We start from the raw sequence: 15,436 nt of genomic DNA, 5'->3' as shown, positions 1-15,436 counted from the left end.
ATTTCTGCAACAATAAAACAGGTACAAGATGAATAGGTGATCAAATGATCAAATACATGACATAATAATTTTATAGGTGTATCTGCTCACTGCTTCACATTGGGAACTAATTTTATTAGTACAAGGATAATTATTTTTCTACCAGTACTGATTGACCCATTCTTGCTGCATTTATACTTGAGTTGCAATTACTCTACAACCTAAAGTCTCGAGATGAAACTCAAGAAACAGATAATATTTTCCCACTTGTCATCTTAACTGGGCAAAGCATTCTTCAAATTTTTTATTTTTCTGTTCATAGTCACCTAAAAACTAGGTCATTTTTATTATTTTCGTGCTGTATTTTTGACACCTCTACTTTTTATAATCTGAGTTCATGGAATTTAAGTAAAACAAATTAGACTGTGTTTAAGAAATCAAACAATAATATATTCAGAAGAATAAGAAGAGAAATTCATCCCAGCCTCAATCATGTTCAACACATGTGCCCAAAGGCAAGAGATTTATGGAATCTAATTTTCAAATGTGATAAATTTTTAAAATTAGTGATTTTTATTTTCCTGAGAATTAACTGAAATTAAATTTGTATAGATTTTAAATACAAAGATTAAGGTGAATTTAATATTTCTATAAAACTTCTCCTTTATGACATATTGTGTCATATTGATGATGAAGAATATTAAATTTTCTGTATGCTCTTCCAAAAAATGCAACTTAAAATAATAATTTTAAGTATAATAATTACAGAGATCATTATAACCTACTATATTTGAATTTAAAATCTGAAATGCCATAATAAGCTTCCTTAAATAGTAAGGTAAACAGACTCTTACTCATTAGTTATCCTCATTCATTTTCAAAAGCATCTGGTTTTGAAAATAAAAGTAAATGGTCATTGCAAGTGTGAAGAATGTTGGACACTTGCTAATATTAAAATGATGCCCTAAGTGACCACAGCTATGAAAAATTTGGTGGAGGATATTTATTTGGAAAAGCTCCAAAGAGAGTGGATAGAGAATATTTTTACTAGACAATATATCTTCCTTGCTTTTTTAGGCAGAAATATGTGAAACTAAATTTTAAAGAAGTGAGGTTTTAAATATTCCTTTTACATTTGCACATACACAAACATATAAACAAATAAAGTGTATTAACACTAATAATCATTCATAATGTATACAATATCAATATTTATTTATTATGGCTATTTTCCACGTAATGTAACTGGCTAAAGCATGTTTCACTTTTAGCAGGATTTTGTACAGGACTTGCAGAAGGTAAGTTACCCGACTGTGCTTTGTCTTAACTGTTTATTAAGTAGAATATTACATGTATTTTAAATGCCCCTTCTTTTCTTTGACATTATAAGGTTTTAGGTAAAACTAGCAACAATTATTGAAATGAAGATTGTATACATGATAGACTGGCTATTCAGATACAATTTCAGAATGCTTTCCCTGAATTACACATCTCCTGATATCTTCTATTTACAGCCTAAACTATTCTAATCTCTTATTTAGCATTTTTGTCCACCCAGGTACCCATTCATTTATTTATTCAATCCTTCCAAACCTCAGTCATTCTATTACGTGTGGTCTAATAAATCTTATATTTTTGTATGGCAGAAAAATAATAACTTTGCAAATCCAAAATGACAAGTGGGAAAACATAATGTCTTATTTCAATTCTACTTGAAAGTTCTAGTTTGAAAGTAATTGCATTTCAAATATAAATGCCGTCAGTAAAAGTCCATCATTATTTGTAAATAAATGTGTGTTTAATAAGCAACAAGTTGTTAATAATTTTCTTGATTTTATCTCATGACATAATGAAATATGGATTCCTTTCAGTAATTCAAACCAAATTCTGAGTTCAAGTGCAGATTCAGATATAGTAATAGGCAGTTCACTTGAATACCACAGAAATATATGTAAGAAAAAGAAATAGTAAAATGTTTGCAACAGTTGTTTTGAAGAATAAAGTAGCTGGCTAGGAAATTTGGAATTAAGGTCAATATTCAAAAACTTAAGCTGTGGATATAGGAAGATAACGAAGAATTAAAGTTATATTTAGGTAATATAATCCACAGTATACATTAATTTAATATTGAGATTGAGAAAAAAGATAAATCACATATAATTTTATTAATTGATTTATTTACTTCACAGTCGACAAAAATGCATGAATGCTTCAGAAGGAAACCATTGCTAGAAGGTTGGCAAAGCAATAGAAATATTCCCCTATTTCCATATTATATAACATTTCTAATAGCAGCTGACCATCACTCAGTTGGCCTCTCCCTCTCATGCAAAGGTATACAAAGTGCTTTTAGTTCTTGCATGATTTCATACACAGCCTGGACCCTAACTGGCATTCACACAGTATGTACTGATTACACAAACTGAAAATAAAATTTGTACGTATATCTCAAATTGCAATGCACAAAGAGATTTGTAGTTGCCAGATATTGCATAGACCAAACCATCTTTTGCAATCCCTCTGAACACCTACAGTGGGGCTGCACTGATACCATGATACCAATAATTCTCTTGCGGGCTCACTACCCAACTCTGTAAAAGGGCTGTTTTGTAGCTCCTCTTATCTAACTAAAATTTTACCCATGCGCTCTCAATTACTGCCTTCGTGTTATGCTTCACTGATAAAATAGAAATGTTTATTAACTGATTTATGATGAACAAATACGTTAATCTATAATCTGTCCCTTCTATAAGTACAATGGATTCCATGACCCTTTCTTTTTTTTTTTTTTCAAGAACAATTTTATAGAGGTTATATCCCTTTTATTTTGCTTCAAAAAATATTATTCTCTGGGATCATTCCCCATAGTATATAACTGTGCTGTTCATTTTCCTTTCTTAAAAAAACAATTGAATAGTTGTAAACAAGCAAAAAATCCTCTTGACCTTCATCTTTTTCTACCTAGCGTCTCACATTTCATTTTCTCCCTGTGGCATAACACCTTTTAGACTTGGCTTAAATCATTACTTCCTCTTATTCTTCCTTTTATGCCATACAACAGTCTTCAGCATACTGTAATGGCACAAATTAAACCACCGTACTTATCAAAAAACCAGGAGTCTTCAACTCACCAAATCAAAAGTCAACACTGCCTTAATCTTAGCCTCACAGCAGCATTCCACATGGTTAAGGGATCTCTTCTTTTGGAACATTTTTTTCTCATATCTTTCCCTTCTTCCTACAAAACTCGCCAATCCCACTCATCTAATTTGCTTGCCAACTGCTTTTTGCTTAACAGTCAAGTCAGCCTGGATGCTTTTCTCTTCTCCAGCTACACTCTCTGCCAAAGGGATCTCATTCATTGTCATGCCTGACATGCGTGCTGTATGTCGATGATTCCCATGTTGATATATGCAGTCCTGAGCACTCTGCTATGGATTCTCTTTTCCTAGAATGTGGCATGGATGGCCTCTTTGTATAATTCACCTCAAATATCACCTCCTAAAATGTCCCATTTCCTCCAGACAATTAATAATCATCATACCTCACCCATACATAACACTTTTATACTATACATGATCATATATTACCTCCTTTAATTAAAATAACTATTTCTTATTTGTATATAACTGAAATATGTTTCATATTAGCAGGTAACTCCTTTATCTCCTTTACAATTTTATCTATAGTTTCAAAGGAAGATTCCTAGCATGTTAGGTCCGTAATAAATGCTAGGAGAAGAAGAGGAGGAGGAGGAGGAGGAGGAGGAGGAGGAGGAGGAGGAGGAGGAGGAAGAAGAAGAAGAAGAAGAAGAAGAAGAAGAAGAAGAAGAAGAAGAAGAAGAAGAAGAAGAAGAAGAAGACGACGACGACGACGACGATGACGACGAAGGGGGAGGGGGAGGGGGAGGGGGAGGGGGAGGGGAAGAGGAAGAAGCAGAAGCAGCAGCAGCAGCTGTGGAGGAAGAAAAGGAAGAAGCAGAGGGAGGAAGGAGGAAGAGCGGGAATAAGGAGACAGAGGGGAGGGCAGTAAGGGAAAGGAGTAGAAGGGGGAGAAGGAGGAGGAGGAGCGGGAGGAGGAATATGAACTGATTCTTTGCCTTGCTACCAAAACAGAGGAATTTAAATTGCTATTTACATCCAATAATAATTTGTCTTGATATATATATTACACAGGCAAATTTGTTTCTGCTGTATTTAAAGACCTATGTTCCAAACAATGTAGAAATACATCTTTAAATTCCTACCTGGAATGTTAAAAATGAAGAATCAGGAAATTTTATGATGAAATACGTATTTTTGAAATCATTGACTAATGAATCAAGTAATGAGGTAAAGTAGTTACAAACATGTTACCACAATTTAAAATGGCCATTATCAAATCACATTTATTTGTCACTGTTAAGTACATTTTTAAATTAAACATGCCATTATATTGTGCTACAAAAATTTTTTGAGTGAATGACTGAGAGAAGTTTTGCATAATCACAATTTCCCCTTTACTGGAAAGACAGTTCTAATTTCCAAGACAGTCAACTCTCATATCTTATGGAAACCATTTCTCCTAAATGCATTATATTTAAAATATTAACAGCAACAACACTGGGTTTTGAAAAGTATCTTCAAATAAATGCAGCCATGCACAGGGGTTCAACCACTTGCTTTTGTCTTAGTGGTTTTTTTTCATGGTTTTGATATTCACAGTAGAGTCTAATAAATTCACTTTTCCTATTTTTATATGCATATCTTGCAGGATTAGCTTATTTGCTTTTATGAAATACAAAAATATATTTTGTTTTGAAAAAGAAATTCTTGTACTTAAGAACCTAGTAAATGAACAAGCTAAAAAATTTATGAATTGCTCAAATAAACATGTCTAAACTTCTTTTACTCCTGTGAAGATTGAGGTATTTTAATAACATTAATGTGTAGTATCATTTTTTCAAAATTTTGATGCACAGTCTAATTTTTCAAATATTTTACTTAAACATATTTGTAGAAGGAAGTTCTAGTATAGAACCTTAAATAATCTACTTCAAAACATATCCTTGAAATTTTAAACCTGCTTTCATTGTTAACATATCTTTGATGTAAATTAATATGCAATACCTTCTGGAGACATCTCTGGTACAATGGCCTCATAAGGTTCATCTAGGAATTTTGGTTCATTGTCATTGATATCCGAAACTTTGATGACAAACTCAGACTCAGGTTCCACAGCCCTTCCAGTAGTGATGTCTATTACCTGGGCTCTTAAGATGTAGAGGGATCGCTCCTCTCTATCAAGCTTCTCTATGGCATATATGTCACCTGTTCTTTCATCAATGATAAAAGTACTTCCAGCTCCAGCTCCCAAAAGCTTGTACTGGAAAGAATTGTTTCCATTGTCTAAATCAGATCTTAGCTGCAAATGGAAAGAGGGATCATTTAGTTTCCAAACATCTGAAATGGGCAAATCAAAATATTTTCTTTTTATGTACGTTAATTATTCTCCAAGTTAATGATTTTATATTGTTTCCATATTACATTAAATGGGGTAAAATATTAAATGTCAAGATTAAAATCTATCACCAGGGAGAGGGGAGAGTGAATATTTAGTATAAAGAACTATACAAATTTCATTATTCTTAACAGAAACAATACTAATTGGACAGTAAAGCTTCTTTTGTAAGTTATGCACAACATAGTTGGTCCAATTTTGATTTATAATTAAATAATCAGTCACTAAAACCATACTCTCAAATATTTATACTAGACTGGGTCCTAGAGACAGATAGAAAGATAATTTGGTGACATCTAAACACTGATGTTCTGTCTCTTGGCTGGAAATGCATGGAAACAAGAAAATATTAGGATGAAAATTAGGGTTCATAAAGATAAAAATAATCTTGACTGTTCTTTAGTTACTTATTATTTGTCATAAAATCTATAAATTGCTTTTTATTAGTGTTCTCAATTAATTCTCATATCAATATTATGAAATACATATTATTGATATGATCAATTTTTCTATAGAGAAGAAAAGTGAGATTTTGTTTTACAAACTTTTTTCAGAGTCACATGATCATAGTGTAGATTTAGGATTTACACCATGAGGCTATCAAATCTTCTATGAGACTGTCACATTTCAGATTCTCCACTGACAACAACTCAGTTACATGTTCTTTAGCCCTTGGGTTTTAGCCAGAAAGTGTAAAACTTTCTTCTCAATCTATTCTACCTAATTATCAAATACACACTTTCAGCCTGTGCACTCATTTCCGTATTTTCAAAAGCAAAGTAAATTTGTTCATCATTCATACTGTTGAGGTATTATTTAGAATTTTAAATTTATCTGTAACAAAAAAACAGTCTAATTCTGATATAGTTAAAATGATGGTATAGCTTTTCATATCTAAATTATTTGTACCTAGGAAAAGTATGTCATGGTTCCCTGATTGTGAATCCACATTTTCTTGATTCACCATTTATGAAAATGCTCTTATTCTAAGTAAAAGTTCCTCTGCAAATTTACAAAGATAACCATGAAATCAGTTGCAAACAAATTCATGGTTTTTCTGATGGCTCAAGTTATAATTTCTCCTTCTGGATAAATTAATACACTTTCTATGTGGTTGTGGAGAAAAGCTAAAGGTATTAGTAACTAATTTTGAATTTCAACAATGTGCCGAATATCAATGCCATGTAACAAAACAAATTGAAAAAAATAACATCCAGATTGTCTTTCTGCTAATACCTCTTTTAATTTGGTAGTTCTTAATTATTCATAAAAGAAATTCTTTATTCAATGATGTAATAAATTGAGGAAAATAATTATGCAATCAAATCAATATATCAAGTGAGCAATGTATGGCTCATATTTTTTAAATGATATCATTTCAATATGGTTTGATAATTTATTTGATATTATAATGAAGATAAATTAAGTTTAGTAATAAATAAATATATTGCAAGTATATGTGCCATGTAATTTTCAAAGACAAGTGAGATTGACATTTTTAAGACCCAGATTTAAGGGAAAACGAAAAAGCTTACTTGAACACTTGCCTTTTAGTGTCACAAAATGCATATGTTAAACACATTTCAATCAAATGGCTTCTAGTATTATACAATTTTCTATACTTCTATTCAAAAAGTATTTTCCTAATTAGGCTGCTACTATCGATTGCTAAACACACATCACTTCAAATTTTCACTTAATTGTACTTCCCAATCTTAATCGTTTTTCAAACAAATGGATCAAAGAGAGTTATCTTGAACACATCAGCTAAATTGTATATTTACTAACTCTTTTGACAAGCACCTAAACATTCATTATTGTTCTTTTTGGAATCAGTGATCTGCTTGTTTTAATGTTTGATGAATTCGTGTAGCAGAAAACCATTTTTCAGAGTAGTTTCATAAATATTTGTATAGAGTGGAAAAATAAGCAAAACCAATCACTGAGAAAGGAGGTAACCAGAGATTCATGTGGGGCGTAGAAACAAACAAACTAGAAAATGAGACAGCCCCAGAGGTAGCCTGTGTTCCAATTACACTGATGCACTGCCCTACAATACCTTATTTACTAAAAGTCAACAGCTGATTTTAGCCTGTCACCCCATTCAGTGATGGGACAGCTTTTGGTGCTCTGTGCAGTCTACTGTAAAGGTATCCAGAGACTCAGTTACCGAGTCAGCACCTAACTGTGGACCTTGTTAGTGCCAAATGTGTATACTATTTACCTGCAGTTCGAGTCAAAAATAAAAGGGGGTGAGAAATATTACTTATAACGTGTGTGTGTGTGTGTGTGTGTGTGTGTGTGTGTTCACAATACACCCTCCTCCCTACACGTTTGGAAATACTTGCCTAAAATCCTAATCTAAGGTTTTGGATGAATGTACTCATATACATTTGGCTGATAACATAGGTGAAGTTCTGTGGAATCCAGACACCATGCTAACACTGCAGCTCTCCTGAAAGGGCTAGAAAAAGAGAGTTAATAAATTTTGAGTGCTTCACCCTTTGGGCCCAATTAAATTTTAGTGCCAGTTAATTAGCAGTTAAACTTATTTCAGTTCATTTATCTAGAGAAAAAGCCTTGTGGAAAAGGACATGATACTGTAATCACCTTTGTTTAAAGGAAATCAAATAATAAAATACAAACCAAAAACATAAATAGAATTTGCTTTGTCTCATTAAGGAATTGTTCTTAAAATATATTCTTTTAAGAAAGTGAACATAATATTCCTTTTACTTTACTAATCAATTGAAGTGTGTAGGCTCCTGAAGCTACTTAATTGTAAAAGAATATGGTATTAACCTGCTTCATTAAAAATGAATGAGGGGTAAATCAACAGCTACTTAGCGTAATAGAAAATCAGGCTAAATACTGTTGGTAAATGATATTTGTCTCTCTGTGACTGCTTAGATCCATTACCAAAAATAACACCATCAACTTTCCAGATGTTGAAAGTGAGGGCTGCATTTTCCTAAGGGATACTAACGTGAAATTTAAAAACCAGAGCTATCCCTCTTCAAGATTTTAGTGGATGTTTTAGGTGCTTGCAAATCTGAAACAATTATTGATGTGATGTTTAAAGCTTTTCAGTGGTTTCACTGTCAAAATGTGGAACTCATCAAATCTCCAAACTTCTCCAACATATTTATTTACATTGTTGTGCTATTTACTGTAACATTTTAAATAAATAAGTACCCGGCCAACGTGATGACTAGTCGTATTCATTTCCTCTGGTACAAAAAATTGGTTCCACACCCAGCCACGCTTCACTCTCAGATGAGATCCTACTGGCTGCTGGACTTTCTTTGTTTGAGAGTTTTCTGTTGCTCCAAGACAAGGCCATAGGAGAGGAATTCCCAACATAAAAGGCAGCAGTACATAACAATTCATTGTGTTGACTCTTGATTCCAACTGTTACTCTTCAGAGAAACAGGATGTCACAAACAAAAATCCTGCTTTCTTTTATAATCTGTTTTTGCTCCTGTGTATCTTCTATATACCTAAAGCGTCAGAAACAAAACAACATTTGACATTTTAAAATAACATTTTCTCACATAATTACTAAAGACAGGTTACAACTTCTGCATATGACAAAAACGGAATAAAAATATACATTTAATTTATCTTCCAATTAAGCTGGCTAATTATATTTTACAGCTCAGTAATAATTTGATTAGAATAATTATAAATTTCCACTCAGGCACTGCTAGTTTTAAACTGCAGTCATAAATCTGCCTGAAGGTTGAAAGATTGCTCTGGGAGTCTCCTTGATTGACAGCTGACATTGAGATAGACTTCCTTTTAATTTGACTTGCTTACTTTCTCCATTCTTTCTCAGTAAAACTCAAACTATCTTATTAAAGCAACAGTCAATCCAGGAGGAAAAAAAGTCATATTTTTCCTCTTTATATTTGATAGACATAAGCTTCCTCAACCAATTTCCCAAATTATGATGTTTTATGTAGTAATTAAATAGACAAAATGGCAATTCAGCTTAAAACTGGTGAATTCAATAATCAGTTATACTGATGCTATAAAACACTAAGTAGAAAGCTTGTGCAAGATATTTACTCTTTTTAAATTTCAAAGATATGGGGAAGAAGTGTTTATCAGCTTAACAAAAAAATCATCTTAAGACAATAAATATAAAATTATAGTGCCTGGGTAAGAATGGGTGAATGTTTATAATATTTAAGAATGATATGAGATGTATCTTCTATTATTTAAATACTAAAACAAAAGACTCTGCCTACTGAGTTTTACATTTAAACTTTCCATTGACCAAGGCTGTCTCTTTATGATGGGTAATTCTAATCCTTACATGTAATTTAATAGTTTTGCATTTCCAACATCTACATCCAGCCAAATTTGATGTATTTCCTTGGCTTCCATGAAGAAAAAATAATTTTGTAAGCTTCACAATGGAGTTTAATATAATATAATCAACAGAAAAGCCAGAGTTCATGTTAGGACTTTTTCTGCATGATTATGTTTTGAATCTTCTGCATGTATTTTTGAATGACTCCTTAGAGATTTTTTAGGTCTTTGGCTCGTGTTAAGAAGAGTTGTTAAAAAACACCTAATTAAGAAAGTACACAGGGATTCTGTGGTCCCGGTGTACTCCCTTTAAGCAGATGTACTCCTTGTTAAAAGTTTACTTAACGAAGGTCATAGAGAAATTCAGCTGAGGTGAAAAAGGTGAAATTTATCTTTATGTTACGTATTTGAAATTCAGATAAATCTGCGCTTTAGAAATTGCTAAAATATGTATTTGCGGTAGCTGATGAATAACAATATTTGGAACTGGTACAATATTATTCATGAGAAAGATACTTTTTATAAGTTTGGCAAATTATCACCAACACTGATATGAAGTTAGCTGGCTGTGTTTCAGTGAGTATAATTTTTGTGAACTTTATATTATGGTATTTTGATACATATAAAGATATATAAAATAGTGTAATGAATACCTAGGTATCATTACCCTGCTTCAGTAATTACCAACATATGGTCAATATTGTGTCATCTCTATTCATGCTCACTTTTTAATATTAAAACCAATTTCAAATTCATATCATTTTAACCATTGAAGACACACACACACATATACATACACAAGTATAAATGCTACATAAGTGTGTGTACACACCCTTAAAAATCAAAGTCAAAGTTTAAAATTAAGAAAAAGTTTTTAATATAACAAAATATTCATAGTGTTCAAATTAAAAATCTTTGTCTTTGAATTAAGACTTAAATATGTTCACACAATACAGTTTTTTGATACATTTCTCAAGTCTCATTTGGTCTACAGATTTCCTCTCTCTGTTTCTAGTTTTTCTTTTCATTTATATGCTGAAGAGTCAAGGTTATTTGTCCTATAGAGTTTCACATAGTCTGAATTTTGATAATTGTATCACTGTTGTGTGATTCAGCATGTTTCTTTATCCTCCATGTTTTAAATAAATGTTTAGGGGCTTGATTAGATGTAATATAAAATATTCATCAAACATATTCATAGCCAATTCCCATTGCATGACATCTTTAGTAGACTAGGATACAAAATATATGTTCAAGAAACCAGAAGAAAGTTTGAACGTGTTAAGTAGAAAAACTGAAAATAAAATAAAGATTAAACTTTTAGAGAATAATGCTACAACGTTTGTGATGAAATACATTGCATATGATTAATGGCATATTATTCACGCTGAGAAAAAAGACAGATTGAAGACAGAAGTATAAATCATCTGAAAAAACATAATGAGAAAAAGTTAAAAAATTAAAAATGAACAAACTATCATTGAGTTGTGAGACAATTTCAAATATTCTTATTTATGTACAATTGCAGTTTCTAGAACCAATGAAATTTAGAAACTCATACATGCAAAATGCTTAACAAAACTTAAGTGCAGATATTTAAAAATATTATACCAAGGCACATCATGATTAAATTACTCAAAACCATTAATAATGAGAAAATCTGAAAGGTAGTCAACGACATGTTATATACAGAATAACAAAGATGAAGTTGATAGCAGATGCCTCATCTCAAACAATACATGCCAAATGACAGTGCAGAAACATTTTTAAAGTATTGAAAATGAAAAGAAATCAATTTAAGTGAGATTTTCTCAAACAACTACAGTGATTTTTATAAAGAGATCAGCTGAATTGAAAGAGAAGAAACTGAGCTGTCAGGTATTGGAGAAGCTAATTCAAAGAACAAGTAAAAAGTTAAAGAGGTAAGCCTTTAGACACTTACTGCAATGGTATAAGCAAGAAGTTAAAACCAAAGAAATTGTTGCATCTCCTTTTTCCATTTCCTCCATGGAACAACACTCTAATTGAATCAGAGGATAAGCACAGACGTGTGGATCACTCCATTATAATGGTAGTGCTACAGGCAACTAAGTCAATTTTATGGACTCTGGGGTCAGGGGAGTGCAAGGGGAGTGTTGAGAGTGAAAAAGTACTAAGTACATTGTCAGAGTAGGAAACGGTCTTCAAGGTTTCACCCACTTTAGTCAATAAGGAGATGCTTGAGAAATGCATCAGATGAGAAATCTCATCAGAAATGCTTGAGAAAGAGCTCTGTCCAAGGCCACAGATAAAGCCCTCTTACACTTTAACCCTGGGGCTAGGAATGTAAACACAGAAGAGCGTGACCTAACAGAAGGGGCAGTCTCCTTGACTGCAACTCCCTCCAGCCAGTGCAGTGCACTGGTTGTGCATCAAATCTGGTGTGACAAGGGAATGTTTTCGCAGTGAGTACTGTACTGCCAGGTCAAGTCTTTATAGCTGCCTATAGCCAGGCCTGAACAAATCACCTTTGTTACCCCAAAGCCATATTCCTAATCTTCGGTAAAGGAAAGTGGGACGAAGACTCTTTTTGGTGTACAGCATCAGCACACAAGGGGAACTACAATACAATAAATGATTAAAGAAGTCCTTCAAGAATAAATAAAATAATACTAGAAAGAAATCTGGATCTATGCAAAAATAGAATCACCAGAAATGGAAGGTCTATCAGTAAATAGGAAGACCTTTTTAAATTTTATTATCATTAAAGGAAAACTGGCTGTTAAAGCAAACATAATAACAAGGATTGTGGGGCATACATCATTTGCAGAAGTAAAATGTATGAAATTAATAGCATAAAGGTTAGGAATATGCTATTTTAAGCTCTATAAACCATATATAAAGTGGTATGATATAACTTAAAATAGATTACAATAAGGGTACATATGCATACAATAAACCTAAAGCAACTACTAAAATAAAGTAACAGAATTTACTGCAGGCTACAAAATAGATAAAACTGAAGCCTAAAGAATACTCAATCCAAAGAAGAAATAAAAGAAAAAAGCGAGCAAAAGACAGGTGAAAAAAACATACAAGTAACAAAGTGGTATGTTTAATATTAATCATCATAATAATCACACTAAATATGAATGGGATAAAAAACAAAGTATGACATAAAGATTATTAGATTTTTAAAAAGACTCAACAATATGTCTTTAGAAATGATTTAAAATATAAAGGAGAACGATTTGGCCAAAAGCAATAAATTTTACAATGTGTATATAAAGTAGCAGTTATATTTTACTATTTTATACCTAGAGAAATATTCACATTTGTCCACTGGGAAGCAAGTATAAATTGGATTCATTGAAAAAAGAATGTTTAAATTAGGATACTGTATGATACTAATTATATAAGTGTTTCACAATTACAAGGCAATGTCCTGTAATACTCTTAGCATAAAGCAATTAGATAACTTTGTAAGTCTAGGCAGAGAAAACTGACAAAATTTGTCACGGTAATTACCATGATTGAAATAAGTGAAATTTGTCTAAAAGGTGAAGCTTAGAAATTTCTGCAACATTCTCCTCCCTCGAAAACAGTTTAAAGTAAATATGACAAAAAATAACACTCATGACATCTGGGTGACTTTTCTACCAAGTGCTATTTTTTCTCCACTAAATATATGATTAAAATATTTCTCAATTAAATTTAAAGTTAAAAATCATCATTTATAATTTGAAGGAAAAAGCCCTTTAATTTGAACCCCTTTATATAAAATATACAAGAAAAATGAAGGGTAGTCATAATTATATCTCAATAATGAAATATTGTGGCTTTGTTTATACTCTTCTATATTCCAAACTTTCTATAATGGTCATACATTTCGGCGGAAGTGAAAAGCATTTCAAATAATGTTCCACTTCTGACTGAAGACTGGTGGCAGCTGTCAGCATTGCTAGACTGAGAAACACTCTGGGCTGAAACTAAGCAAATAAGAAAAAATGCTCTCGCCTGAAATGGGCCCTGGATAAACCAGCAGTGACATTTTGCCCTGCATTTGCAATCTTGTTTATATTTTCCAATCAGAGGAATATACTAAAAAACCTACATAACATTTCCATATAAAGAAATGCTAATACTATGTCTTATGTTAGTGTGTTTATATTTTTTCTCTTATTGCTAATACTTGGAAATATTAATCCATATTTATTTTCAAAGTTGTAAAATATATTTAAAAATAAAATTTCATTTATATTAGCACAATATTAGATACCAATTACAATAATATTTAAATAACATTATTATAATATATTATGTCCAAGTAAAATTGAAAGTATATTTGTGATGATTAATATCAGGTGTCAACTTGATTGGGTTGAAGGATCCCTAGATAGCTGGTAAAGTATTGTTTCTGGGTGTGTCTGTGAGGGCGTTGCCAGAGGAGATTAACATTTGAGTCAGTGGACTGGGAGAAGAGTCACCTTGGTTGTGGTTGGGCACCATCCAATCAGCTGCCAGCATGGCTAAAACAAAGCAGGTGGAAGAAGGTGGGAGAAGCTGGCTTGCTGACTGGCTTTCATCTTCCTCCTGTGCTGGATGCGTCCTACTCTTGGATATCAGACTTTAAATTCTTCGGCCTTTGGACTCAAAGTGGTTTGCCAGGGGGCTCTCAGGTTTTTGGCCACTGAAGGCTGCGCTGCTGGCCCCCCTGCTTTTGAGACTTTGGGACTCGGATTGAGCTACTACTGGCTTCCTACGTCCTCAGCTTGCAGAGGGCCTATCATGGGACTTCACCTTGTATCCATGTGAGTTAATTCTCCTAATAAACTCCCTTTCACATGTGCATATATAATATTAGTATTGCACCTCTAAAGAACCCTAATACAATATTTTATGTAATGTGTTAACTACATCACACATGCTGGGACTTACATTCAGTAATTTTAAGTGACCTATCCTGTAAACAAATGTATTCATAACTAGTGCTACAACTGATCTTAAATACATTAAGTGTATAACATACACTGTGCTTTATTGAATGGAAGAAAAAAATGCATACATGTCTAACACTGTGACATCTATAGCTGATGGTTCACTTTGTTTACATGGAATAAAGATCTATAAATTACATTTTAACATTTGGACCATTCTTCAAATGACAAAATAAAATGTTTTCTATTATCTCCTCTTAGTATACATTTTTCCCCTTGTTCTAAAGATTCTTGAGGTCAAGTAAAAAAAAATAAGTCAGAATGATGGATTTGGTGGCTGTGTGAGGGAGGATATAAGTTGAAGCTGGGAAATGTGGATGGGATAAATATAGAAACTTAATCCTGTTTGTGATCTCTTAAAAAATCAGGGGAAACTTGGCAGCTTCAGAGAATGACACTATACATAAAAAGACTTTGAAATGGCTTTCTCAGAACCACTAGTACGAAATATAAAGAAATGTGAGTGGATATAGTTTGCATACATATGTGAAAAGGAAGCAATATTTTGGGGCCAAAAATTGTAATAACCCATGTGCCAATTCTTTCTCTGAACATTCATTCCATAGTACTAAAATGTGAAAGATCATCCTCTGTTTTATTTATGAACTCTCATTAAGCATATAATTTGCATATTTACTGTCATGAAAAAAAGCTCTCAGGGACAG

At 32.4% G+C, this 15,436-nt stretch overlaps 1 protein-coding gene across 4 annotated transcripts in view; it reads right to left on the bottom strand.

Annotated features, from left to right (window-relative positions):
• The window catches only part of CDH19 (cadherin 19), a 104,487-nt gene that overhangs the window by 68,519 nt on the left and 20,532 nt on the right, over positions 1-15,436 (bottom strand). For all 4 annotated transcript variants that reach the window (XR_010582803.2, XR_012427141.1, XM_005586494.5 and 1 more), the window contains 2 exons: positions 8,674-8,978; positions 5,088-5,382 (listed from right to left, as the gene is read on the bottom strand). Coding sequence is in view for 2 of the 4 variants with exons in the window: in XM_005586494.5 (XP_005586551.3) it covers positions 5,088-5,382; positions 8,674-8,868 (490 nt within the window). In the remaining 2 variants the exon portion in view is untranslated. The remainder of the gene's footprint in view (positions 1-5,087; positions 5,383-8,673; positions 8,979-15,436) is intronic.

The sequence above is a fragment of the Macaca fascicularis genome, chromosome 18, assembly GCF_037993035.2.
Source record: "Macaca fascicularis isolate 582-1 chromosome 18, T2T-MFA8v1.1".
NCBI lineage: Eukaryota > Metazoa > Chordata > Mammalia > Primates > Cercopithecidae > Macaca > Macaca fascicularis.
This window is presented reverse-complemented; position numbering and strand designations above follow the sequence as displayed.